The sequence below is a fragment of the Rhodotorula toruloides genome (genome assembly GCF_000320785.1).
Source record: "Rhodotorula toruloides NP11 unplaced genomic scaffold Scaffold5, whole genome shotgun sequence".
NCBI lineage: Eukaryota > Fungi > Basidiomycota > Microbotryomycetes > Sporidiobolales > Sporidiobolaceae > Rhodotorula > Rhodotorula toruloides.
Genome location: NW_015622965.1, coordinates 803,651 through 830,053, shown reverse-complemented (window position 1 = coordinate 830,053; position 26,403 = coordinate 803,651). Strand labels below are relative to the sequence as shown.

Sequence of the window (26,403 nt, the reverse complement as noted above, 5' to 3'; positions counted from 1 at the left end):
CCTACCACGCGTTAGAACTACTGCTTTTGTCGAGCGACGAGACGAGGCGGACGTAGGAGTGCGATGAGAAGGAATCGGTCCTGAGCGGGCGTCGGTCAATGGCAGGGGGTGTCCGGCGGGGACGAGGCCTGTCGGCAGGCTCCAGTGCTCAGACAGCAAACAGAAAAGCAGTGAGGAAGCCGAGTGAGCGGTGAGAGCGAGGATGCGAGGGCGCAAGCAATCCGTCGCGCCGTCGTTCGAGGAGGGGTGCGAGCGCGTTGTGGGGAAGCCGGGCCTGCAGGAGCTCCGAATGACGCGCATCGCAGTCTGGATCGTACTCCTGTCGCTGCGTGCAGGAGTGCGGGTCGAGGCGGAGAGGAGGAAGGGCGACAGGAGGGTTGGCCGCCAGCGACCTTGACGTCTTGCGCGACGACGAGTGCTCGATGGAATGTGTAAGCATGCGTAGGATTCACAGCAGACAAGCGATGCGAAACAAGCGGTACTCCTCCTCAAGCGTCGACCTCCATCTCCCCCTTCGTCGCGTCTCCTTCGCCTTTCCCCTCGACATCCTGCTCGTACTCACTCACGTCCGTCTCGTCGATATCCGAGATTAGTCCTTCGTTCCTCAACCGCTCTGCCTCCTCCTCGGCGAGTTCGCGGGCGAGGTTGCGCCGAGTCGAGCAGTCGCAAACGTAGGAAAAGAAGCCGGGGTCTGCAGTGTGGACTGTATCGTCAGTGACTCTTCATCGTCGAGGAGGCGTGGATGACAGCAGAGGAAGAAAGGACGGACTCTGGTCGAGGTAGGACAGCGCGAGGTCGGAAGCGAGACGCTTCGCCGTCTTTGGGTTGCCCGACTCGATGGTCCCGAGAATGTTGTTGTGCGCAACGACCGACGTGCGGGTGAGGCGGCTGATCAGCTCGCCGGTCTTCTGGTCGAAGCGAGGTTCGAGGGTGGACGAGACGTGCGAGACTGGCGCGGGCGGGCGAGGCGCGAAGTCAGCACGGCGAATATGCGAAAGAAGGAACGGTCAGCCCACCGTCATCGCACTGAGCCGCCTGCGCCCTCTCGAGGAGAATGCGGATACAGTCGAGCTTGAGCGAGGTCGGCGAGATCCACTTCTGGAAGAACGGCGCGAGGCAGTGGTCGAAGATCTGTTGCGGCGCAGCAGGGTCGAAGCCGCTGTCGATGTAGACTGCGCCGAAGAGCGACTCGATGATGTCGGCGACGGCCTGCAGAGCCAGCGCAGCGGTCACTCCAGCGCCTCGGTCTGGAGCGTTCTCCTCTGATGAGGACGCACCTTTGGCGGGTCAAGCGTGAGCCAGTACGGGCGGAGCGAACGCTGCTCTTCCGCCGCCTCCTTGAACTCCTTCTCCCTCGCCTCGAGCAAGCGTTCCCTGTACAGCTTGATGTTGATCTCAAGCGTCGGATGATTGTAGATGAGGAAATTGTCGAGGTCGAGCTCAACGGCGAGAGCGGCGAGAGTGTCGTTGCTCACGCATCCGCCCTTGAGTTCAGTAAGCGTGCCGGGACCAAGCTCCTCGCCCCACCTCTTCCACGTCCACCTCACGACGCAGACGTCCAAGATCTGCGAGCGTCGATGTCAGTACGGAGGTGTGTGAGCTTTCGCAAAGCTAGTCACGCACGGCGTCGCCAAGCCACCTGCGAAGGAAACGTCAGTATCGAGTTGCGCAGATGGGAGACGGGTTCGGGCGACTCACTCGGTACGCTCGAACGAGACCATGTCGAGCCTCGACGGGTGCGTGAACGCCTCGGTCGCGAGGAAGGCGTGGCGGAACTTCCAGCCGATAGCCTTCTCAATGAGGGTCCTCTCGCCCTCGACCTCCCTCTCCTCGCCGATCGGCCCGTACAAGCGAGCGAAGTCGTTCCAGACCGTGACGGAGCCGATCTCGATGCCTGCGGGACGAACGGAGCCGTGAGCGATGACTTGCAGTACATGGACGGAGCTCGCACGCACCGATAGTCTTGATGGCCGCAAGAGCGAGGTCGTATGCCTTGTGAAGTTCACCCTCCTCGAAGCCAGTCTCGACGGCGGCACCGACGAGCGCCTCGACGGCGTCGGCGATCGTCTTGTCGCCGATGACAGCAATTGAGGGCGGAGGAGTGTTCTTGCTGTCGACGAGGCAGAGGTTCGGCGGGAGGAAGTGGCGACTCGTGAAGGGGCGCGATACGAGGTAGGAGGGAATGGCGAGCTTCTTGCCCGCCGCGCAGAGATACGCATTGTTGACGAGTGCGAGGCGGAGACGATGCATCACGCCCTCGTGCGTCGTGCGGTCCTGCGAGACGAAGACAAAGGTCGAGATGATATGCTTGAGGAGCTGCAAGGCATGGGAGAAATTCAGTCGCGGCGGGAGCAGGAGACTCGCGTGTGAGGACTCACAGCATCGCCGAGGAGCTCGAGGCGGTCACCGTCGATGCCGATTGAGGCCGACGGCGTCGTGAGCGCGGCCTTGACGAGCGGAAAGGCCAGCGCGTTGCCGAAGACCTTCTCGTTCAGCTCCGCGGTGAGGATGCTCTGCTCGAGGTCGGTAATGATGGAGGGGAGCATGAGAGCCGCTGCGAGCGCAACAACGTCAGCGACCATTCGCTTGACCGTATCAGGGCAGCGCACTTCTGAAGATGGACGCAGCGAGCGGATGCTTGTAGCAGGCCTGCGAGATGGCGAAGCGCGTCGCATGGGCGAGGAGCTTCTTTGCGGTCGGCGTGACGTCGTTCTTTGGCGTCTTGTTGAGGTGCGTGACGGTCTTGGGCATGCGGCTGATCTCGAGTAGAGGCTGATCCGGGTCCACGCGGACGGAGTGGAACTGCGGGAACGGAGCGATGTCAGCGCGCAAGCAGGAAGTGGAGTGCGCCGGGCTTACAAAAGGCTCATTGAAGGACGTGTAGCTGCGAGACGAGCGTCAGTCGTTGCGGCGCAGGTTAACGGAAGGAAGGAAACGCACTAGTCCATGAGGGTAGAGAAGCCGGCATCCGACTGGCGGCCTGGCGGCAGGGTCTCGTACGGGTGCAAGTCCTGACGAATGCGCTCGAAGAAGTACCTGAAGGTGGACGAAGTCGCTTGTCAGTCTCGACAGCTCATCGAGATCGGGTGAGCAGCCTCACCTGCATCCGTTCTTGGCCATGTCGATAACGACTGAGTCCTCGAGGCCGCTCAGGTTCTTGTGGTCGAGCTTCACCTCCTTGATCCTCCTCATGCCGTCCCAGTTGACGTCGTCCACCTTGATGCCGCTCGTCCCGATCTCGATACCGTCCTTGACCGCCGCAATGAGCCAGATGAGGTCAAGCGGCGTCCTTCCCTCCTCTCCCTCGACCATGCCGCGCGCAACACGCAGCGGCTTGTTGAGCACCGACTGCCAGAGCTGGACGTCCCAGTCGGTGATTAGACGACGCTGTTCGGTCGTCAGCGGGATGGCACCGACAGGCGTTGCGAAGATCTTGACTGGCTCGCCGGCGAGGTACATCGTGAGAGGGTCGACTGGCGGAAGTGGGTTGCGGGTGAGGAAGAGGACGGGGCGATAACGCTGTCCAGAGATCGTCGTCTCGCCGTTGCTGCTGCCGTAGTGCAAGAAGGTCGCGTAGAACGTCGTGACGTCGCCGCAAGGGCTGCGAGGGATTAAGGCATCGGGGACCTTCTTCTCGTACTCGCACTGGCGCTTCTTCGATCCGACGACCTCGCCGGTATCGGCGTCGACGACTTCTTCGTCCGGGAAGGTGCGCGGCGGGAGGAAGTGCTCGTCGAGGCAGCCAACGTTGCGAAGGACCTTGCACGTCGCAAAGGCCGCCGAGCGCTTCGCCGCAGCCTGCGTCTCGCAGAGCGGGCCCGTCACGACGCGGACCTTGGAAGCGCTCGGCAGGACGATCGTGCACGAGAACTGGCGAGCGCCAAACTCGTTCACACCGTAGTCATTGATTGTGTACTGCGGGCGAGTGACGGTGAACTCGTCGGACTTGGGAAGCGAATTGGAGTAGCGCTGGAGAAGGCTGAGGGAGAAGTGCGGAGTGAGGACGGCTCCAGTCGACGACTCGACGAGGTAGGTGCAGCGTTCGTCGGCAGCACCGTAGAAGTCCTCGTCCTCGTCCTCGATCTCGTCCTGAATGCGCTCGAAGAAGGTGAAGAGATCGCGGTCGAAGTGGGCGATCTGAAGGAGCTTCTTCTTCTCCTCGAGGTTGCCTGCAGGAGCGTAACCGTGAGCCAACGAGGGAGCTAAGATGCAGTGTGGAATAAGGCGAGGACGCACCCTTCTCAAGGAACAAGAGGTAGTGTGATCCAGGCGCCCTCGCACGTCCGCGGCTCTGGATGTAGGCGATGTGGCTCGTGTACAGGTCGAAGCGAGCGACAAAGTTGCACGGCTGGACGTCGAGGCCTTCTTCAACGACGCTCGTTGCGACGAGGAGGTTCGTCTCGCCTTCACCGAAACCGGTGAGGACGGCCGCCTGCTCGTGCCAGGCCATGCGAGGACCGAGAGCGTTGCCGGTGCCCGTGCCGTGACCGGTGACGCAGTCGACTTTGAGCCAGGCGAGGTCAGGCTCGAGCTTGGCGAACTCTTTGATGATCTGAGCGATGACGAGCGCATCAAGGCGGCGGTTCTGCGAGGTCACGACTGTCAACGCGACGAAGAGAAGCGAGAGTCTTCTCTTCTTGGACTTACGACGAAGATGATGCCGCAGAAGTCGTCGGCGCCAGGCCTGCACGCCTTGAGGAGGTCGAGGAGCTTCTGCAGCTTCGGCGAGAGGCGCTCGTAGTCGAGCGACGGCGTGTGCTCCTTGATGATCCTGCGAGAGCGGAGTATGAGATGGACCCGCAGCAGGTCCCGACCAGCAAGACTCGACGCACCTGAGCCAGTCCGGCAACTCGAGGTTGAGTTCCTCGAGCGCCTTCTCCCTCAGCTCGTTCCTGATGCGCTGCTTCTCCTCCTTCCTCGCGAGCCTCTTCTGTTCCGCCTTGGTGACCTTCCTCGCCTCCCTCCCGCTCTCAATCACCGCCCTTCCGTCCCACGCTCCTCCTTCTCCGTTGTCGAGCGAGGTCGAAGCCATCTTCGAGCCGAGCAACTCGCGCTCAACCTCCATCGCCGACTCGTCCGCGTCGTCCTCAACGTCCGAAGGCGGGAGGTGAGGCAAAAATTTGGCCTTGTAGCGCTGAAGCGCAAGATGCCAGACCAAGTCTGCCGCGTCGGGTCCCAAGTCGCGCAAGACGGACTCAGCGCCCTGGTAGTACTTCTTGAAGGTGTCGTCCTGGATGACGACTTTCGACATGACCTTGTCGAAGAGGTCGGTGCGGAAGTACGAAGGGGCGGGGTCGTAGTCAACGCGGAGGATGGTCGGGCGGGCGACCATCGCGCGGAGCTCGGCCTGTGTCTCGGGCGGCGCGCTGACAAGTCTGCAGGAAGCTTCAGGTCAGCGAATCGAGGTGAAAGGCGGAACGAGCGTAACACGGGAACGCACTTGGCGTCGAACAACGCCTCAAGCTTCTTCGCCTCTTCGACGCCCTCATTGCTGTCGAGCGGCGAGGCGGTCAAGCCGAGGATGCGAGGGCGCTGGTTGACGGGAGCGCGATGGTAGAAGTCGCGGAGGATGCTGGCGAAAGGGCTGCGAGACGCGGGCGCAAGGTCAACTCCGCTCTCGACAGTCGCAGAAACGATGAGAGACCGATGCGACTCACTGATTCGACTTTGCATGGTGCGCCTCATCAAACACCAACAACGCGATCTGCTCCATACGCAAGAAACCATGGGCGAGCGAGTCGAGGACGAGCTGGGCGGTGACAACGAGGCAGTCAAAGTTCTCGAAGTTGTAAGCCCATTCGGAGGGACTGCAGAGGTTGACGCCAAGAGCGCCGAAGAGCTTGCCGACGCGGAGGGAGGTGCTGCGAGGACGTCCATGCATTGTGAGTTCGCTGCGCTCGCGTACGGGAGAGAGGGTGCGGACGAGGCGGGAGGCCGACTCACTTGCATGCGAGCGTGTTAGCTTGCTGGTGCACGAGCGGGACGGAGTTTGTGAGGAAGAACTGCATGCGCTTCGGCTGGCCAGCTTTGATGCGCTCTTCCTCAACCGTCTTGTGCTGCCATTCGATAAGGAGGACCTGCGTAGCCTCGCATCGCTCGTCAGCGCGCCGTGTGGGACGAAGGAAGGCGGGAGGAGAACGCACAGCGACGAGCGTCTTGCCGGAGCCCGTTCCAAGGACGGTGATCAAGTTGCCCTTCTTGGCGCGCTCGAGCAACGCAGTCTGATAGCTCGTCGGAACGAGCTTGTCGACGTGCGCGCGGGCCGAGGGGAGGATATCCCTGTCAACCTTGACCTTCCCCTCCTCGTCCTCATCCTCCTTCTCAAGCGGGTCCATCCTCCCCTCCATCGCCCTCCCATTCTTCGGCCTCTTCTTCATCCACTCCTTCTCCCCACCCACATCCAAATCCTCCCAATCCTCACTCTCCTGATCCGACAAATAGTCAAACAGCTGCGGCGCACGACGGAGACGCGCTTTGCGCGCTTTGGTGAGGGGTTTGCGGCGCTTTGTGGCGAGGAGGAGGGCAGCGGACCGGAGGGCTGGGGTGGGAAGGGTGGTTGCGGAGGGGAGGGGGAGCGCTCGGGGGAGAGGGGCGATGGGAGCGGAGGCGGCGGCGGCGGATTTGGCGGCGAGTTTGACGTCCTCGGCTGGAGCGAGCTCGGCGGAAGCCGACGACGTGATGCTTTCGACGGCGGGGAGCGAGGAGGTCGCTGCGTGCTCCTCGTCCTCGGCGACATTCTCGACATCGACCGGCTGAACCTCCGCCTCGCGGTGCTGGACCAGCGAGCCTTGTGTAATGACATCGCGCTGAACCGTCGGCACGGCGCGCGGCTGAGCGGGCGTCGGCTTCGTCGGAGCCGGGAAAACGAACGGCTTGATGGGCGGGAAGAGCGGAGCGGTCGACGGCGTCGCGAAGAGGTCGAGAGTGGCGGGCTCATTCGCGGCTTGATGCGCGGGCATCAAAGGCGGAACGGATGGCTGAACGACGAGGTCGTCGTCCTCCTCGACCCACGCCTCGTCGTCCTTTGCGCCGCCGGCGAGTCCACCCGCCAAGCTCTCCTCGTCCGACTCGTTCCCTTTCTCGTCCTCGTCCTCCTCAGCCAGCATCAACCTCTTGAGCTCCTCCGCCGCCGTCTTCTGCCTCTTGGTCCTGCTGTCCTTCTCGTACTCGTCGAGGATCTCAGCAGGACGCTTCTGCAACACAGCGGCGATGCTGCGGTCCAACTCGCTTCCGCGCGAGCGAGTAAAGGCGAGTGACCCGTCGGACGTCTGCACGGGCCGGTAGTGGTCGGGGGTTGCTTGAGGGAGGGAAGCGGATTTGGACGAGGAAGGGCCGCCATTCTTGTTCCGGAATGACCTGGACTGGCTCGGGAGCGCCATCCGACCGCTACTCGGTCCCTTGACGCGCACCTTGACCCTCGGCTGCTTGTACGTGCCCGCTGCCGCCGCTGCACTCGCTCCACCAGGTCCGCTCCCCGCCGAGGGAGGGACGATGACCCTCCCGGTCCCTCCTCCCTCGACCGCCCCGACTTCGAGATCCGCATCCTTGTTGATCTGACGCCCTTTCTTGCCCTTGCGCTTCTTCTTCTTCGTGAGGAACGACGACGACGAGGTGACGAGTCTGCCTGCTTGTGCGGGTGAGGGGCGGGCAGCGGGCGCCTGCGGGGTCGGGGCGACGGGCATGCGAGGTTGTTGAGCGGTCAGCGGGCGGACTTCGGTCGTCGGTTCGCGCTGGTGAGCCGGTGGAGGAGGCGGACGAGGAGGGTTCGACGGCGAGTGGACGGGGAGAGGGTGTTTCTCGCCCATCCTTGACGTCGCAGCGTGTGCGAGCGGTGTGGTAGCCTAGCCTGTGTCGCAGCGGGTGCAGTCCAGCGTTGTCCGAGTCCTAGCGGGATGGGAGAGCGGGAGGAGAGCGCGAGAGAGGAGAGCCACAGTCCGCGGACTCGCACGATGACCTTCCTCATCTCCGCTCGACGACGCGGTGAGCAGCAACAACGACGCAGGCGGACTCGCAGACGACGACAGCATCCTCAGAAGTGATGGATCGAAGGTCAAGCCCCGCTGATTGGCTCTGGCGGCGCTCTCATCGCTTGCGAGAGGCGGTGCCCCTCCTCACGCACCTCGACACGCTCTCTCACGCTCACAACCCGCTTCCTTCCGCTTCCTGACTCGCTGATCATGGCCAAGTGCGTTTTGTTCGACGCTCGCTAACCCCGCTGAGCCCACTGACCCCTCTGCCTGGAGATTGCGGGCCCTCCTAGTGGACCTCTCCGGCACGCTGCACATCGGCTGCCAGCCCACCCGTTCCGCCGCAGAAGCAATCACACGCCTCAGAGAAGCAGGAATCTTGTTGCGCTTCGTGTCGAATACGTCGAAGGAGTCGCGTGAGTTGCGGAAGAGTGGTTCGCGAGGGGGAGGGTCTGTCGAACGGCTTGGGCTGATGTATCGGACGTGCAGGGAAGGACCTGTTGGAGAAGATGAGGAAGATGCACTTGGATGTGCGGGAGGAAGAGGTGAGCGGGGATCGTTTGAGCTGAAGAAGCGGGATCTCGCTGACGAGGAGGATCGTGACAGCTCTTCACGTCACTCTCTGCTGTTCGAGACCTCGTAGCGCAGCGGAACCTGCGGTGCGTCCCACTCTTGCTCTCTCAATACCCGCCACTGAGCCGCTCGCAAACAGCCCGCTCTACCTCCTCACCCCCTCCGCACAAACCGACTTTCCCCCCTCCGCAAAACCCTACAACGCCATCGTGATCGGCCTTTCTCCTCCCTCGTTCTGCTACGAGAAGCTCAACGAGACTTTTCGGTTACTGGTGGGCGAAGAGGAGGGAGTAAGGAAGGGAGAGGTTCAGTTGGTGGTCACGCATCGGGCGAGGTACTTTGGGGATACGGATGGGAAGCTGAGTCTGGGACCGGGTGAGCCGCACTTCTGCGCTCTGCAAGAGCAACGCTGACTGGAACCATTGAGGACAGGCCCGTTCATTTCGGCGCTCGAGGAGGCCGCAGGCTGCAAAGCGGAAGTCGGTGCGTACTCCTTCACCTCCTCTCTCTGACCGGAACGAACCGACTCCCTGCACGCAGTCGGCAAGCCCGAGCGCGCGTTCTTCCAGCTCGCGCTCGACTCGCTCTCCTCGCACAACTTGCAACCCTCCGAAATCGGCATGGTGCGTCCCGTTATCTCTCCCCTCTCGCTTCGCTAAGTTCTCCCGCTCAGGTCGGCGACGACAAAACACAAGACGTCGGTCCGGCCGTCTCCTCGCTCGGGTTGAGGCGTTACTTGGTAAGGACGGGCAAGTACAGAGAGGGGGACGAGGAGGGGATGGAGAGTCGGCCTGAGTGGGTTGGCGCGGACTTTGCGAGTGCGGTCGACGAGATCCTCGCCGAGTAGTCGTTTCTTATGATAATGGGGAATAGTAAGGACATGATTGGCGAGTTTGACTCCTCCGTTGCCGACGTTGCGTCCGTCGGCGCCGACTGGCTCGCTCGCTCTCCGCCACTTGTCGCGCTCTTCCTCTTCTTGCTTCTTACTCTCTAAGCTTTGGAGGCTACCAGTCAGAACAATGTCGCAGCCCAAGACCCTCTACGACAAGGTCCGTCTCCCTTTCGCATCCCGCTCCGCCCACATCTCCGTCCCTTCCTCGGCTGACACGCCTCGCTCGCTCGGGACACGCAGGTCTACGACAACCATGTTGTGCGGGAAGACGAGAACGGTTCGACGATCCTCTACATTGACAGGTGAGCCGGGCGTCAGAATCACTTGTCGGGTGCCGGGTCGGGCGACGGGAGTTGAAGGCGAGTGAGCGGACGGGCAGCGCCGGCGGGGCTTGGGAAAGATTTGCAGGGGCATCAGGAGGATACTGGGACGTCGCATACCCACCGCCGCACCCTCCTCGCCTCCCAGCAGCCAGCCGAACACGGCGGACTTAACACTCCGAACCTCCCGCTGACCCCCTCCCTTGCCTCTATGCGCACAGGCACATTGTCCACGAGGTCACGTCGCCTCAGGCTTTCGAGGGACTGAGCAAGGCGGGGCGGAAGGTCCGCAGGCTGGATGGGACGTTGGCGACTGTCGACCACAATGTGTGAGTCTGCGCGCGTCTGCTCTTCTCATTTGTTGAGTGGGTGGACTGATCGGTTGTTGCCGTGTAGCCCGACCTCGAGCCGGAAGAACTATACCGATTCGGCGAGCTTCATCAAGGAGTGCGTCTTCCCCTTGCCTCCTTCTTCCAGTCCGGGATCTCGTTGCTCATCCCCCGGCGCTTTGCAGGGCCGACTCGCGGATTCAGGTCCTCACGCTCGAGGAGAACGTCAAGAAGTTTGGCGTTCAGTTCTTTGGCATGACTGACAGGCGGCAAGGAATCGTTCACGTGCGTTCAGCCTGACTTCCTGCTTTCCAAGTCGCCGCTGACGCTCCTTCACCCGCAGGTCATCGGTCCTGAGCAAGGCTTCACCCTCCCCGGCACGACCATCGTCTGCGGCGACTCTCACACCTCGACCCACGGCGCTTTCGGCGCTCTCGCATTCGGCATCGGGACCTCCGAGGTCGAGCATGTCCTCGCGACGCAGACCATCCTGCAGAGCAAGTCGAAGAACATGCGCGTGCAGATCGACGGCGAGCTCGCGCCGGGCGTCAACTCGAAGGACGTGATGCTGCACGTAATTGGGACGATTGGCACGGCGGGCGGAAACGGCTCTGTCATCGAGTTCTGCGGCACGACCGTCGAGGCCATGTCGATGGAGGCGCGCATGTCGATGGCCAACATGTCGATCGAGGCGGGCGCGCGCGCGGGCATGTTTGCCCCCGACGAGATTACGTTCGCGTACCTCAAGGGCAAGCCGCTTGCGCCGCAGGGCGCCGAGTGGGACAAGGCGGTCGAGTTCTGGAAGTCGCTCAAGTCGGACGAGGGAGCGCACTACGACAAGGTTGTCAAGATCAACGCGGCCGACATCCCTCCTACCGTTACTTGGGGAACCTCGCCCGAGGACACCGTCTCGATCACGGGTACCGTTCCCGACCCCGCGCAGGCGCCGAACGAGGCTGTCAAGGCCAAGATCGAGCGTGCGCTCACGTACATGGGTCTCGAGCCGAACCAGAAGATCCAGGACATCAAGGTCACGAACGTCTTTATCGGTTCGTGCACCAACTCGCGCATCGAGGACTTGCGCTCTGCCGCGTCTATCGTCAAGGGCCGCAAGGTCGCCGAGGGCGTCTACGCGATGGTCGTCCCCGGCTCGGGTCTCGTCAAGCACCAGGCCGAGCAGGAGGGACTCGACCGCGTCTTCTCCGAGGCCGGCTTCGACTGGCGCGAGGCAGGCTGCTCGATGTGCCTCGGCATGAACCCGGACATGCTCTCGCCCGGCCAGCGCTGCGCGTCGACCTCGAACCGCAACTTTGAAGGCCGCCAGGGACCCGGCGGACGAACCCACCTCATGTCGCCCGCGATGGCCGCCGCAGCAGCTATCGCAGGCCACCTCGCCGACGCCCGCAAGTACCAGCCTGACGACCGGACTGGCGCCGCGCCCGTCCCCGCCGTCGAGATCGCGCCCGAGGAGCAGCAGGTCCCGACGACGCAGCAGACGCCCGACGCGGCGGACGACGGTGTCGCGCAGTCCCTCGGTGCGCCAGAGGTCACTGCCCCTGTCACGACTGCCGCTGCGGGCATGCCCAAGTTCGAGGTTGTCGAGGGTGCCGCTGCGCCGCTCGAGCGGGCAAACGTCGACACCGACTTGATCATCCCCGCGCGCTTCCTCAAAACGATCAAGCGTACCGGCTTGGGTGTCTCGCTCTTTGCTGCGCTCCGCTACAACGCCGACGGGTCCGAGAATCCCGACTTCGTCCTCAACAAGCCTGCGTACCGCGACAGCAAGATCCTCGTCGTCTCGGGCGGCAACTTTGGGTGCGGCTCGTCGCGAGAACACGCGCCGTGGGCCCTCCTTGACTTTGGCATCCGGGCCGTCATCGCCTCGTCGTTCGCCGACATCTTCAACAACAACATGTACAAGAACGGCTCGCTCCCCGTCGTCCTCCCCGAGGAGCAGATCGCCACGCTCATTGAGGACGCCAAGGCGGGCAAGCTTCTCGCCGTCGACTTGCCGAAGCAGGTCGTCCGCCGCCAGAACGGCGACGAGTACCCTTTCGAGGTCGACCAGTTCCGGAAACACTGCCTCGTCAACGGCCTCGACGAGATCTCGCTCACGCTCCAGCACGAAGACTCGATCTCGCAGTACGAGAAGAAGCGCAGCGAGCTCTGGCCGTGGCTCGACGGCAAAACGTACAGGGCCGGCAAGATTGGCGTCGCGGGCGGCGCGAAGACGTCGACCGACTGGTGATCGCCCACGTCTTCGCTCTCTACGTCTCGGTACATAGCGCTGTTTGAAAAGCCCGCAGAGGGCCGTCGTGGAATATGCATTGCCGTTCGCAACTTGCGGCGAAGGGAGTTACTTCGCGAGTTGCTCGTGTCGCTTTCGCTTCTCTTGCTTCCTGCGACGAGCTGGGCTGCACTCTGCATCAATCTTCAAGCCCGTCGACTGCTTCGCAGAACTTTCAAGCGGCGAACCCGAACGTCGCCTCGTCCCTTGCGCTTCTTCATCCTCCGCAGTCTCACATCCGCTGCTGCAACCTCTTAATCAGACGCAGCGCAACTCTCTTGCTCCCGCTGCACGCTCAGCCACCGTCACCAGCCCCGCTCACACCCCGTCCCTCATCCACCTCCTCATCGCTCAACCTCCCCACAAACCGACGACACACCTCCCGACAATCGCGCCATGCCCGCCTCCTTGCGCTCCTTCAGGGGCTCGAACCGACCACCGAACAGCTACAGGGACCCGCAGCTGTCGCCTACGCTGTCGACGACGACTGTTGCATCCCGACTCGACTTGGGCGAGGATGGGCCGAAGACGATTGTGACGAGGGCAGACGTGCGTCAGCAGCTGGTGGGCATTTGTCAGGATCACGCTAACGAGGATCTCCGTCTTCGTAGCTCCGCGAGTCAGTCGCAGCGTACGAAGGCCTCCTGAGTTCCGCGAAAGCCTATCGAAACGCCCTCATCGCCATGTCAGCCGCCTCGACGAACCTTGCAGGAGCACTGGGAGAGTGTGCGAGGGTCAAGGGCGCGGCGGATAGCGGAGAGGGGTTGATGGCTGCGAGCGGACTGCACTACATGGTCGCCAACTCGGGTCAGGTCTTGGTGCGTTGCACTTCTCCTCCTTCTCACGCCACCAGGAGCTGACTCTGATGCCTCAGAGCGACACACTGTACCGATCAGTCGAGCTGCCCCTCCTCACGGCCTACGATTCCTACGTCGCCGACATTGCGGCTCGACACGCCGAGTACGAGGACTTGCTCAAGGAGAAGACGGCCAAGATCAGGGAGACTGAGGCGGAGAACATGCGGCAAGGGAGGAAGAAGGTGCGTCGCGTCGAGACTACGCTCGGAGACTGCTCGTGAGCTGACTTTGCGCGACCTGCAGACACGAGATCTCGACCAGTTCCGACGGGCGCTCGCAAAGCTGACGGAGCAGGTGGCTGAGGTCGAGGTGTGCAAGCGGAGTTACTACTCGGAGGTGCTGCAGAACGAGACAGAGATGTGGGGCATGATCAGTAACAAGGTGAGCTTGCGGTCCGCCTTTCTCTCCTTCCTTCCTGCTCACTCTCGTCTCGTCAGGTCTCCCTCCTCGTCCGCTCGACCCTCGACCTCTCCGACCGCCTCGCCTCGAAAGCGACGTCCGACCCCGTCATCGAGTCGATGCTGAACGAACACCCAGACCCCTTCGATTCCTTCCGCCTCGACCGCGACGAATCCCGCGACGTCTTCACTATCCTCCCACCGATGAACCTCGGTGCAGGTCCTTCAGCGGCCTCGTCGGTGTCCGGCAAGAAAGTCTTGTCGGACGGGGCTTCGACTCGTTCGCTGGATGGGGACGAGACGGCGCGCCCGATGACGCCGAAGCAGTTTGCAAAGACTCCGATGTCGGTGTCGCAGGTGTTGGGACTCGACCAGCTGGACGAGGACGAGCACCACCGCACGCCTCGAGCGAAAGGCTCGGAACGACCGGCGCCGGATAACGACCTCGACGACCGCTCCTCAGGTCGTGCGGCGTCCTCCAGTCCTCTTCACAGCCGCAAGCCGTCAATGGAGCAGCCCGACTCGGCCCTCCCGTCCACCTCCTCCTCGACGCCCTCGCCCGCCCTCCTGCCAACCGATTCTCCCGCCCTGCACGACTCAGTCGACTCACTCGCTTCCGCCTCGTCGAAACTCTTCGATCCACCTTCCCTCACCACCGAAGCAGCGCCCTTCTCGACCCTCTCATCATCCTCACGGGCAGACAAGTCCAGTCCGCGCAAAAACGGTCGCCGGGGCCTGTCCCGCGTCAGCGAGGCGCATGATCCTCCGGCGGACCCGATGGCGGGCGACTGGGGCGCGCCGGTGTATGGACGATCTTTGTCGCCTGGGATGAACGGCGGGAGCGGGTACGAGAGCGGGGAGGTGCGTTCTGCGCTCGTCTTTCCTCCATCTTCCGGGCGCTGCGCTGACTCTGTGAGTCTTCGTCGTGGTCTGTAGGAGGACGCCGCTGCGTGGACGGGCTGAGCCGTTGTCGGACTCGGAGGAAGTGGATCGTTTTCGTGTTTCTCTCGGCGGTGTCGCCTGTTTCCTGTTGTTTGCGCCTCGTCGCCCCTTCTTCCCTGTTGCTCCCCTGTTTCTACACTATCCTGCAACACCTTCTGGCAGCCCACACAGACACCCTCGCGAGTATTGCCCCTGTGCGAAATCGACGTGTCCTCGGCAGAAAGGGGTCCTCTCGTCCTCCTCGCCTCCTCCTGCACCCGCTGCTCCCTCGCTAACCATGGCTGCGTCTGTCGAGTGGTCGCGAATCACCAACAAGCTCGGTCTCGGCAAGCGTGCGTCCACTCCAGCCGCGCGCCGTCGTCGTCGCGCTGACAACCCGCTCTCGCTCTCCCATCGCACAGAGACGCTCGCCGACCTCAGCGCGTTCCGCAACCGCGCTGCCGCCGCCCGTGCCGCCAACGCCGCCGTCAAGGAGCAGAAGACCAACGTCGACTTTGAGCACTACCGCTCCGTCCTCAAGAACAAGGACATTGTCGCCGAGGGCGAGAAGCTCTTCAAGAGCTTCAAGGCCGTCGACTACGACCTCCAGGCCCAGCTCAAGGCCATCGCTGCCTTCGAGGCCAAGGCTGTGAGTCGACCAGACTGGCGCGCGGCGGGCGAGGAGCTGTGGGCGACGAGAGCGGGAGGTTGGGCGGTGCGGGTGGTGTCGCGGGGTGCTGGCGGGGAAAGGTGAGGGACGTTCGAGAGCAGGAGACTGACGCAGACGTTCCTCTCGCAGGTCGCTTCCGCCAAGGAGGCCGCGACCAAGGTCCAGTCCGACCTCTCGAACCTCAACTCGACCCTCAAGAACATCGAGGAGGCCCGTCCCTTTGACCAGCTCACTGTGCGTTCCCTGCGCCGCCTTCTCGCTCTTCGCATCTTGTTGACACGCTCCCACTGCGCAGATTGACGACGTTACCAAGGCGCGCCCCGAGATCACCGAGACGGTCGAGAAGATGGTGTCGAAGGGCAAGTGGACCGTCCCGGGCTACACCGAGAGTGCGTCGCGTTCCCCTTCTCGCTTGTGTGCTGTGGAACCGCTCACTGACTCGTCCGCGCACCCGCAGAGTTCGGCGTACGTTCCGTCTCTTCCACCGCGACTTGCGGTCCTTTCTCGTCCCGCCAGCTTTCCTATACTGACCTCTTTGCTCTCCCACGCGCCCTCTCTTGCGTCTTGTACATCAACAGAACCTCAGTGCGTCCAGCTCCGACTCTCTTGCTCACCGTTCATCCCGACTGACTTCGCCTCTCTCCCGCAGGTGCCATCTAAACGCCTCGAGCCCGGTAGAATGTCTCCTTCTAACTTGTTCTGCAAAAGCTGTCGTGCATCCGGAATTTTGTGGTCGCCGGAATTTTGTGGTCGCTGCACGCGAGTTTGTATGCTGCCGTTGCGTCGATTCTTCACGTCTTCGTTTCCGTCTCTTCCGGTGAGTCGTGACGTCTCTCTGTCTAGCTGGATCCCGATACTGACGCCCCATGTCCGCTTCAACAGCTTGCTGGCTACCGTTTCCTCTGCTGCGCACGGCAACTCTCAGGACTCGACACCGTCCTGACGAAACTCTGCGCCTCGCGCAGCTCCGTCGCTTGACCTGCGCTTCATCGCCTCCTCTTCTTCACGACACTTGCAAGGGCTTTACGTCCTCCGCAGCTCTATAGACTGCTTCTCTCGCTGAGAGCTGGATGGTGGAGGATTATCCTCAGAAGGAGATGGGTCGATCTGGTCACTTGGCGGCTGTTTCCGCTCTTACTGTAGCCGATGTGGGAGGCAGGGAGGAGTACCGCTGGCTCAAGGCTGGCTATCCGGTACCTGCTGCTCGTCGTAGAAGTGGGCAAGGTACAGCAAGAAGAAGGGAGTTCGCCTTCTTTTCGTGGAACCGCTCGAGCGCATCTTTTGCAGGCAGTTTCCGTTCTCGAGCGTTCATGGACCTTGCGATTTTGCGTACGGACTGGCGCGGCCGCTGGGTCGTCAGCGCACGGCACGACGGAGTGAACGGCAGTCGGCGAAGGAACACTTTCTGCGACGAGCGAGACGCGGCCCGTGTGCTTCCGCCTTTACGTAAAATGGCGTTTCGGCCAGCCAACCAGAGCTGGCGACCCCGGATCGTCGAAACCGTCCGAGGCATGCCCGAACTTCGGGCGGCGGCAGCGTGATCGGTCGCAGAGGGCAAGTGAGCGATGCCCATCTCTTGCGCTTACAGCACCTCGCTCTTCCCGCCTGCGCTCTCCTGCTGTCCTGCTGCTCGTCTTGCACTCGTGTTCGACGCCGCTGTCACCACCGACAACCCAGCTCGAATACCAGCACCCTTGCGCATCATGACGGAGGCTGCCAAGCCAAAGTCGACCTCGTCGTCCTCCAGCGGCACCCTTCCCGGCTCGGAGCCTGCGCCCATCGTTGGAGACAAGTCTTCATTTGCGCAGACCCATCCGAACCTTCAGCGGACGATCTCGCGCGACGTGCCCGTCAACTACTTCTCCCCCGATGGCGACCTTCAGCGCACGCTGTCCCGCCAGCAGTCGGGCTGGTCGACGCACACGCAGGACCCGAACGCCGACGACTTTGACTACGAGAAGCATGTGCGCCATTTGCTGAGGCGCGCCGAGGAGAGCGGGATCAAGCAGAGGGACTTGGGCGGTTCGTCCCTGCTTTGCCTGTTCTTTCGCTCCCACGTCGAATCGGCTGACTTGGGCGTCTCGCAGTCACATTCAAGGACCTTACTGTCACCGGCGAAGGCAGTGGCATATTGTACGGCGCCTCGCTGACGGGTCTCGTTCGCGCCATCCCGGCTCTTCCCAAAACCATCGCCGCCATGCGTCACCCCAAGGTCAAGACGATCCTCGACGGGTTTACGGGGACGCTGCGGCCTGGCGAGATGACCCTCGTCCTCGGTCGCCCCGGATCGGGCTGCACGAGTTTCCTCAAGACCATCGCCAACTACACCGAGTCCTTCCGTGGCGTTGAGGGGACGATCTCGTACGATGGCGCGACCCCGCAGGAGATGAGGAAACACCACGCTGGTGACCTCGCCTACCTGCCAGAGGTGCGCCTGGTTCCTTGAGAAGGCTTTACCCTTCGAGCGCTTTAGTCGACGGACTAGTCAACGCCTATTGACGCCTCGCGACTTGCAGGACGACCACCACCTCCCTCACCTCACAGTTGGCGAGACCCTCTCGTTCGCCGCCGCCGCCCGCACGCCCGCCGCTCCCGCTCGCCTCGGCTCTCGCAACGAGACGATCGAGCGCAAGCGCGACGTCCTCCTCACCCTCTTCGGACTCAAGCACACCTACAACACCAAAGTGGGCAACGATGTCGTCCGCGGCGTCTCGGGAGGCGAGCGCAAGCGCGTCTCGATCGCGGAGCTGCTCACGACGGGCTGCAAGCTCGGCTGCCACGACAACTCGTCGCGCGGTCTTGATGCCAGTTCGGCACTCGAGTACGTCTCGGCGCTCAAGGTTGCGACCAAGATCGGCCGCTTGACGTCGGTCCTCTCGCTCTATCAGGCGGGCGAGCAGCTGTCAGTTCCGCCGCTCTCCTTACCCTCGTCCGCTACGTTCGCTGACGCTTGTGCTATCACTAGCTACACGCTCTTCGACCGCGTCGCCGTGCTCTATGAGGGCCAGCTCATCTACTTCGGCCCCGCTCACATGGCCGTCGGCTACTTCAAGGAGATGGGCTACGAGCCGCAGCCCCGTCAGACCTCGGCCGACTTCCTCGTCGCCGTCACGGACGTCAAAGGTCGATTCCCTCGCGAAGGTTACGAGTCGAAGGTTCCGAAGACGCCTCTCGAGTTCGTCGACTACTGGAAGAAGAGCAGCCTTTACAAGCAGCTCGTCGAGGAGGTCGACGCCCAGTTTGCGGTGACCGAGTCAGAGGAGGGTCGACGGCACCTCGAGTCGTACCGCCAGAGTGCCGCCGCCGAGCGTGTCAAGCGCCAGAGCAAGAAGTCGCCCTACCTCATCTCGTACCCGTGCGTACGCTTCCTACGCAGCGGAGGGTTCGCGGCAAGAGATGAGGACGGGAGACGGAAACGCTGACCTTCGCCTTCTCGCGCAGTATGATGCTCCGCCTCGCCATGAAACGTCGCTACCGCATGCAGATGAATGATCTGCCGACACTCGCCATCGTCTCCATCGCCGCCCTCTTCCAAGCGTGAGTCTTCCGCTACCTCAGGTTCTGGCGGGAAGGGTCGGGTTCTACGTCGATAGGGCAGGCCTGTGGCCTCGCCACTGGTGCAATATAGCTACTTACATCCTGCTAGTATCGCCGAAGACCTCATACTGACGCCCAGCCTTCTCCACTCGCAGACTCATCATCGGCAGCGTCTACTTCCAGATGCCAAAGGATACGAGCGGTTTCTTCTCGAGAGGAGGCGTGACCTTCTTCTCCATACTGTACGTTGCACTTCTTCCGCTGCGTTCCGAGGCGATTCGGGGGCGTTTGGCGGCGTTTCGAAGCGTTTCCGCAGGTCCAGAGGCGATTCATGCTGACCTCGCCCCCCTACAGCTACAACACGTTCACCGGGGTACGTCGCGTGGCTTTTACGATGCTCTGTGACGCCTGAGGCGTGCGGAAGAGGCAGCTCTCGCGTGCTGACGTCGCCCCTTCCTTTCCTTCCTTCCTTCCCTCCTGCTCAACAGATGGCCGAGATCACCTCATCGTACTCGCAACGTCCCGTTGTTGTCCGGCAGCGCAACTTTGCCCAACTGCGCCCGAGCGCCGACGCTTTCGCTCAGACGCTCGTGGACGTACCGTTCAAGTTCGTCACCGTCGTTGTCTTCGACATCGTCCTGTACTTCGTGAGTGGTTCGCCTGGGCCCTTTGCTGCTCGTCGACGTCGAATGGCCTCCCTTTCCTTCATCCATCTGCTGCTCGTCGACGTTGACTGACGTCCCCTCCCTCCAGATGGCCGGCCTCGGCTACAGCGCCGACCAATTCTTCATCTTCCTCCTTTTCACGTTCCTCACCACCATGGCCATGCTCATCTTTTTCCGGTGAGTTGCAGGGTCGTCTCTGAGAGGGACTTTGCTGACACCGTCGCCCCTCTTCAGCATGCTCGCCTCGATCAACCGCGCCGAGCCGAACGCAACGTTGATGGCCGGTCTTGCGGTGCTCGTCATTGCGATCTACGTCGGTTGTGCGTCGCGTTCTGTCTACCTCGAGCGTCTCGAGTCAGCAGCTGCTGACTTTCTCGCCTTCCCAGATGCTATCCCCCGCCCTTCGATGCGAGTCTGGTTCCGCTGGCTCAGCTACGCCCAACCCGTCTCGTTCGGCTTTGAAGTCCTTCTCACAAACGAGTTCCGCAAGCTCAACGTCCCTTGCGCGACCCTCGTCCCGGCCGGACCTTCGTACCCGGCAATCGCCGTGGCCAACCAGGCATGCGCCGGCACCCAAGGCTCGACACCAGGTAGCGCCATCGTCATCGGCTCGCAATACATGGAGCAGAACTTCGGCTACAAGTGGTCTCACACATGGCGCAACTTTGGCTTCGTGAGTCTTTCGAGTCCTTCAGATCTTCCGTTCTCTCCAGTCCTGTCATTTCTCGTGTCTTTGGCTGATCTCCCGCACTGGGCAGATCTGGGCTTACCTGCTCTTCTTCCTCGCCGTCAACCTGATCTCGTACGAGTACCAACGTGACGAGTCGGCGGGAGGCGGCATCCTCCTCTTCCGCCGCGGCAAGGCGCCCAAGGAGCTCGTTGCGGCTATTGAGGATCCGGCACGCAAGGGCGACGAGGAGCAGGCGAACCCGAGCGTCGACGCCACGGTCAACGAGGCTGAGAAGGAGAAGGCGGCGGGCACGCTCGAGCGTGCGACCGACGTCTTCACCTGGCGCAAGGTGTGCTACGACGTCAACGTCAAGGGCGGCCAGCGTCGTCTCCTCCGTGACGTCGCGGGTTACGTCGCGCCCGGCAAGATGACGGCTCTCATGGGCGAATCCGGCGCCGGCAAGACGACGCTCCTCAACGTCCTCGCCCAGCGTGTGAGCACCGGTGTCGTCACAGGCGACATGCTCGTCAATGGACGGCCCCTACCCGTCTCCTTCCAACGTCAGACGGGATACGCCATGCAGCAGGACGTCCACGACCCGACAACGACCGTTCGCGAGGCGCTTCAGTTCTCCGCGCTCCTTCGCCAGCCGCGCACCGTCTCCAAGGCTGAGAAGTTCGCCTACGTCGAAGAGATCATCAAGCTGCTCGAGATGGAGCCGTACGCCGAGGCGCTCGTCGGCGAAGTCGGCATGGGCTTGAACGTCGAGCAGCGCAAGCGCCTCACCATCGGTGTCGAGCTCGCCGCCAAGCCGGCGCTGCTCATCTTCCTAGACGAGCCGACGTCGGGACTCGACGCCAACGCCTCGTGGTCGATCATCCTCCTCCTTCGCAAACTCGCCGAGCATGGCCAGGCCATCCTCGCGACGATCCACCAGCCTTCGTCCGAGCTCTTCCAAGCCTTCGACCGCCTCCTGCTGCTCAAGAAGGGCGGACAGACCGTCTACTTCGGCGACATCGGCAAGAACTCGGAGACGCTCCTCGAGTATTTCCACGCTCGCGCCGACAAGCGGTGCAAGCCCGAGGACAACCCTGCCGAGTACATCCTCGACGTCATTGGCGCCGGTGCGGCAGCCAAGGTCTCGCAGGACTGGGGGCAGCTCTGGCTCGACTCGGACTTGGCGAAGAAGGTCGACCGGGAGATCGACGAGCTCCACCGCTCGAAGGAGGGCGAGGCTTCCCAGGCAGACGAGTCGCCTGACGCTGGCCGCGACTTTGCTGCGCCCGTCGGCGTCCAGTTCGCGACGGTCCTGCGCCGCAACTTCGCCAACTACAATCGGGACAGCGTCTACGTGATGAGCAAGGTCGGCCTGAACGTTATTGCGGGCCTCTTCATCGGTTTCTCATTCTACCGGTCGCCGCACGACCAGTCGGGCTTGCAGAACTTCCTCTTCGGTGCGTCTCGTACCGCTTCCCACAAGTAGTTCGGTCCACTAACGCTTAGGAGTACGTATTCAGCCGTATTCATGGCCATAGTACTCTCCGCCCCGCTCTCCCAGCAGCTCCAGCCGAAGTTCCTTGCCCTCACGCAGCTGTACGAGGCTCGCGAGCGGGCGTCGAAGATGTACAGCTGGCCCGTCTTCGTCATCACGGCCATCTTGGTCGAGATTCCGTTCAACATCGTCGCGTGCGTTGCGATCCCCTTATCCCCTTTCCGTCGCGATCCCCTTCCTGTCGTGATCCCCTAAATGTGACGATCTCACGACTTCTGACTGACGAGTTCCTCCACAGCGGAACCATCTTCTTCTTGTGCTGGTAGTAAGTATCGCCTACGGAGAATATAAGTACGCTTACGACGAGCGCTGACGAGCAAATCCTCCTCGCAGCTGGACCGTCGGATTCCCCTCCGCCACGAACAGGGCCGGCTACGCCTACCTCCTCTTTGTCATCTTCGAGACATACTTCCCTACGTTCGCCATTGCCGTGGCGTCCTTCTCCCCGACGCCCATGGCCGCCTCGGTCCTCTTCTCGTGAGCTTGCGCTCTGTCGGTCCGAGGCGTCCTTGAGAGTTCTTGACTGACCGTCGTCCCTTCATGCAGTTCTCTCTTCAGTTTCGTCATCATCTTCAATGGGTGAGTCGCATTCTGCATCCTGGCGCTACGGCGAGTGCTGGAGCGTGCCAGCATGCCAGCGTGCTAAAGACTTCCCGACTTCCTGACGCCTCTTCCCGCTACAGAGTCGTCCAACCGCCCTCCCAGCTGCCGTCCTTCTGGAACTTCATGTACCACACGACGGTGCGTCCGCTTTGATGCAATCAGCACATCGAACGGAGCTGACCTGCTTCCCCTTCACAGCCCTTCACCTACCTCGGTGCGTTTCAACCCCTCCTTCCCGTCTGCCTCCACGGCATGACGGCATCGCAGTAGACTCAGCTGCAGCTCGTGCCGCAAACGGAACGCTGACTCTCGCGTTCTCCCCTCCATCCCCTTCTCGTCCTTTTCACGCTCTCGCCCATCAACTCGCTACCACTCTCACTCTCTCGTCATACGCAGTCGAAGGCCTTCTTACCAACGCCATTGGCGGCGCGGCCCTCCACTGCACGCAGCAGCAGTTCCAGCGCATTGTCCCTCCCGCGGGCCAGCAATGCGTCGAGTGGCTTCAGCCGTACATGTCGATGGCGGGCGGGTACGCCCAGGTGCTGCAGGACGGGTCGTGTGGTATCTGCGCGTACAGCTCGGGCGACCAGTATCTCCGCCAGCTCAACATGAGCTACTCGCACCGCTGGCGCGACGTCGGCCTCCTCTTCCCCTACATCGGCTTCAACATCTTTGCCACCTTTGTCGGCTTCTACCTCTTCCGCATCTTTGACTGGTCGTCGTGCGTCCTTTCCCTTCGTTCACTCATGGTGGCGAGATGAGAAGGTCGTGAACTGACGGTCGCTTTGTTCCCTTCTTCCCTGCTACTTCCTCGTCTCCGCCTCGCCTACGTCTCGCTCGTCTCGTCCTCGTTCAGGCTCTCGTTTCGCGGCAAGAAGAGCGCGGCCTCGCCCGGTCAGCCGTCGCGCGAGTCGGCTCCCCAGAACGAGCAGGAGAAGGCGGCGACTTACGCCGCCACAGCGGCGGCTGATGGCTTGGCTGCGGACGGAGTAAGCCACACTCGCGCGGCGTAATAATTGGGGACGCTAGAACGCACAACGAACTTCAATAGAGTGCCTTTCTTTTTCCCTTCGTTCGCTCTTCCTCCACGATCCTTTCGTCATGCGATTACTCTCCGCAATGTACGACTCCTCTGCCGTATACTAGACGTCAGCACTCGACGAGAACAGCTCATTTGTGCGCTGGCCTTCAGCGTTCGCTTCGTTGGCCGACAGCTAGTTCGTCGGGATTGTCCTCCTCTCGCGCCACACTCGCTCCTTGACTTTCCTCCACTCGCAACGTGCAGTCCCGCCCGAAACAAGAGCCGCGCGCACACCGAACGGGTGAACTCATGCTGTTCTCCACGATCCGAGGCGTGCAACCCTTGCACTGCGCTTCGCTCGTCGTCGTTGTGCTTGCTCGCTGCATTGTCAGTGTCCTGAAGACCGTCTGAAGCAGATCCGCTCTGCCTCGCTTGTCCTGCATGTCGACATCGAATCCGTCGCTCAACTCGACTCGTTCGTCGGATCCTCATCCCAACACGACCGCATCGTCCTCCGGGAGGAGCTCGAAGCGCCAGGAGCAGTCTACAGGACAAGGTGAGTCTATCGCACGCTTGATCCGCCTGTTCCAGCGGGCGCCACTGCGACCCGCGCGCACATTGACGAGCTTCGCCTCTTTCCTTTCGTCACCCATCGCTGGACATGCGCTGACCCTCGCTGTGGCCTTCAACTCGACCGTGACCGCCTCGACACGCCGCCTTCCCTGATCCCGCCCCTCTTGCCGCCGCCTGCGCCCGCGCCTCCCGAGTTGACCTTGCAGGTGCGCTCAACGGCGGATCGCCCTCGCTCGCAGCGCAGACGGCCGCCAGATGAGCTGACACGGTACATTCCCGCACGCAGAATCCGATCCAGCCTCGAGCGAAGCCAGCCCGTCGACGGCCCCTCCCAGCCCAGCTCCCGAGTCGGGGTCGCTCTCGCCCACGCCCAGCTCGTCGCAAGCAGCTTCTTCCACCCTGGCGCCTCCGTCACGCTCGACAGAGCGCACCAGGGGACCGCCGAGCTCTACGACGACCGCCATGAGCGCGAGCTCGAGTGACGCGACAACGTCCCGGAGCACCGCTCCAGGTGGGGGAGCAACATCTCCAATTGACAGTTCTTCGACCGCCATGTCGTCCACAACGACGCCAGCGAGCACGGCGACAACAAACGGTGCGCCGCCTTCCCCCTCGAAGCGTCTCTCCGCCCGCGAAGGCTGACCTCACTCGCATCGTCCCGATCGCTTCCCGCAGCTTCTTCATCTTCTTCGCCCGCTTCCTCGCCTTCTCCCCCGTCCAGCGCCTCCCCGACAAGCACACCGTCGCCTAGTAGTAGTACGACCACTCCCAGCGCGTCCCCAAGCTCCACACAGTCGTCTTCCTCCCTCTCGTCCTCGTCATCCCTCGTCGCAGCTCCTTCCTCAACGAGCACGACAAGCTCCCGGACGATCACCTCCTCGTCTCGCACCACGACGACACGCGTCCCCTCGTCAGTCGTCCCGTCTTCTGCCTCCTCAACCTCCTCCGCCGTCTCCAGCCCGTCGACCACGGTCGCACTCTCTTCGTCTTCCCCTTTCAGCTCGAGCTCGCTCGTCGAATCGAGCTCGACCACACTCACGACAGCGTCTTCCGTGGGCGACCCCTCGAGTGTATCCATGTGCGTTTGCCGCGCCCTTTGGAGCGAGAGACCAGAGCGCTGATCCTTCTTCCCCTCGCAGAACCTCGCCACCCGTCTCGACCCATGTCGCCACGTCCGAGTACACCCTCACCTCGTCCGGCTCCGTCATCGTCGTGACGTCCATCGTCACAGCTCTCGTGACTGGCGCCGACCCTGCCGCGCCCGGATCGACCGGCGCCCGCACTCTGAACGGCGCGAACGGCGGCAGCAGCTCGTTCTTCAACAACACCGGCGCAGTCGCAGGCGTCTTTGTCGTTGTTGGCTTGCTTGCAGCCGGGATCGTGATCGGTCTCGGGTTCTTCTTCGTTCGCCGGACGAAGCGGCGCCAGCTCGACGAGGACATCCGCGTGGCGGCAGGCGGGGCGGGCGACGGTGGGGCGGGTATCAACCGCTTTGACGACGACGAAGAGTCAATCGACGGCTATGCAGGCCAGAGCGACAGCCACCAGTCGGGCTACATGTCGTCTCTCGGCGCCGTCCCGCTCACGGCCGCCGCCGCAGGCTTCGGCACCCGCCGCTCGAGTGGCTACGACCTCCCGACGACGAGCAGCATCGCTGGACTTGCGACGACGACCGACCGCACCTCGTCCTTCGAGCCGGGCAACTCGCCTGCGCAAAGCCAATCGACGCAATTCCAACCTTACGGCGCCGGCGCGGCAGGTTATGCCGCGCAGAACAACGAGGGAATCTTTGCGGATGACTGGGCGGAGTATGTCAATGCGGGAGGCGTGGCGGGGCTTGCGACGTCAGGCGAGGGGAGTGCCGGTGGACCGAGCAGCCAGGAGGGCATGAGTGCGTGCTGGCTCTCCCTTGTCCTTTCACTATCAGATGTTGACGAGCTCCTCCCACAGTGGGCTCGGGCTTCTCGCACTCAGCCGACGGACACTCCCAGCAACCCGGAAACCGCTTCTCAGGCGCCTCCTTCTACTCCGCGGGCCATGCCAACCCTGACGGCACGCAAGACATGACCGCGTTGCGCAACTCGCTCTACGGCATGTCGAGCGAAGGACCGTACGCCGGCATCGCGCCCGACAGGCGAGACGACCGCCTCGACCCGAATGCGATCAGGGCTGTTGATAACGGCAGCGCGACGAGTCTTGCGGACGACCAGGACTTTTCGCGCAGGGTCTTGCGGTGAGTTGAGCGTCCCCTCGCGGCGCGAAGGACGCGCTGACCCGGCTTGACCTCCGACAGCGTCGCAAACCCTTCCGACGACTGAACACCTCGCCCGCTTCCCTCTTCCTTCAGCATACTCTCTTCTGCACATCGACACTATGACCTGCACAAACACTTGACGACCTCTTCACGCTCCGCCTCGACGGACTTTACGACCCTTCCACCAGTTTTCGCTTTTTACCCTCCATTTCCTTGATTGTCCGAACACGCACACCCACACACCCACTGTAGCCTTTAGCGCATCCACACTCTCTCGTTTCCTCTCCCTTCGGCTCTCGGATCTCGGATCTTCA

At 62.5% G+C, this 26,403-nt stretch overlaps 7 protein-coding genes across 7 annotated transcripts; 6 read left to right on the top strand and 1 right to left on the bottom strand.

Moving 5' to 3' along the window:
• Positions 1-488: 488 nt before the first annotated feature.
• Positions 489-7,805, bottom strand: RHTO_07042 (endoribonuclease Dicer; the record flags this gene model as incomplete). Its single annotated transcript, XM_016420701.1, has 19 exons — positions 489-691; positions 770-949; positions 1,017-1,209; positions 1,278-1,565; positions 1,624-1,639; positions 1,699-1,894; positions 1,956-2,316; positions 2,379-2,554; positions 2,610-2,802; positions 2,860-2,884; positions 2,941-3,036; positions 3,101-4,169; positions 4,237-4,585; positions 4,648-4,771; positions 4,833-5,375; positions 5,441-5,584; positions 5,658-5,861; positions 5,944-6,077; positions 6,144-7,805. 19 exons carry the CDS (start codon positions 7,803-7,805, stop codon positions 489-491), a joined length of 6,156 nt encoding a protein of 2,051 aa, XP_016275102.1.
• Positions 7,806-8,177: 372 nt separating this feature from the next.
• On the top strand, positions 8,178-9,387 carry RHTO_07041 (haloacid dehalogenase-like hydrolase domain containing 2; the record flags this gene model as incomplete). The annotated part of the gene is made up of 8 exons (XM_016420700.1): positions 8,178-8,185; positions 8,244-8,383; positions 8,457-8,512; positions 8,574-8,626; positions 8,680-8,915; positions 8,973-9,023; positions 9,081-9,163; positions 9,214-9,387. 8 exons carry the CDS (start codon positions 8,178-8,180, stop codon positions 9,385-9,387), a joined length of 801 nt encoding a protein of 266 aa, XP_016275101.1.
• A 172-nt stretch (positions 9,388-9,559) lies between these two features.
• RHTO_07040 (3-isopropylmalate dehydratase) lies at positions 9,560-12,329 on the top strand (the record flags this gene model as incomplete). Its single annotated transcript, XM_016420699.1, has 6 exons — positions 9,560-9,589; positions 9,673-9,734; positions 9,974-10,081; positions 10,149-10,199; positions 10,267-10,366; positions 10,425-12,329. The coding sequence occupies 6 exons, from the start codon at positions 9,560-9,562 to the stop codon at positions 12,327-12,329; spliced, it is 2,256 nt and encodes a 751-aa protein (XP_016275100.1).
• A 435-nt stretch (positions 12,330-12,764) lies between these two features.
• Positions 12,765-14,586, top strand: RHTO_07039 (IRSp53/MIM-like domain-containing protein; the record flags this gene model as incomplete). Its single annotated transcript, XM_016420698.1, has 6 exons — positions 12,765-12,917; positions 12,980-13,186; positions 13,243-13,407; positions 13,469-13,606; positions 13,663-14,484; positions 14,560-14,586. The coding sequence occupies 6 exons, from the start codon at positions 12,765-12,767 to the stop codon at positions 14,584-14,586; spliced, it is 1,512 nt and encodes a 503-aa protein (XP_016275099.1).
• Positions 14,587-14,842: 256 nt separating this feature from the next.
• On the top strand, positions 14,843-15,874 carry RHTO_07038 (ATP synthase D chain, mitochondrial; the record flags this gene model as incomplete). Its single annotated transcript, XM_016420697.1, has 7 exons — positions 14,843-14,897; positions 14,967-15,193; positions 15,344-15,448; positions 15,510-15,603; positions 15,672-15,679; positions 15,793-15,799; positions 15,864-15,874. 7 exons carry the CDS (start codon positions 14,843-14,845, stop codon positions 15,872-15,874), a joined length of 507 nt encoding a protein of 168 aa, XP_016275098.1.
• A 1,043-nt stretch (positions 15,875-16,917) lies between these two features.
• Positions 16,918-23,254, top strand: RHTO_07037 (ABC-2 type transporter, pleiotropic drug resistance; the record flags this gene model as incomplete). Its single annotated transcript, XM_016420696.1, has 20 exons — positions 16,918-17,236; positions 17,302-17,642; positions 17,731-18,116; positions 18,180-18,569; positions 18,656-18,751; positions 18,907-18,993; positions 19,106-19,124; positions 19,240-19,398; positions 19,505-19,593; positions 19,651-19,736; positions 19,803-20,089; positions 20,175-21,540; positions 21,604-21,772; positions 21,877-21,903; positions 21,972-22,115; positions 22,185-22,217; positions 22,322-22,379; positions 22,440-22,455; positions 22,638-22,962; positions 23,098-23,254. 20 exons carry the CDS (start codon positions 16,918-16,920, stop codon positions 23,252-23,254), a joined length of 4,554 nt encoding a protein of 1,517 aa, XP_016275097.1.
• Positions 23,255-23,703: 449 nt separating this feature from the next.
• RHTO_07036 (uncharacterized protein) lies at positions 23,704-26,153 on the top strand (the record flags this gene model as incomplete). The annotated part of the gene is made up of 6 exons (XM_016420695.1): positions 23,704-23,818; positions 24,122-24,430; positions 24,511-24,913; positions 24,975-25,726; positions 25,786-26,068; positions 26,129-26,153. The coding sequence occupies 6 exons, from the start codon at positions 23,704-23,706 to the stop codon at positions 26,151-26,153; spliced, it is 1,887 nt and encodes a 628-aa protein (XP_016275096.1).
• Between the last annotated feature and the right edge of the window lie 250 nt (positions 26,154-26,403).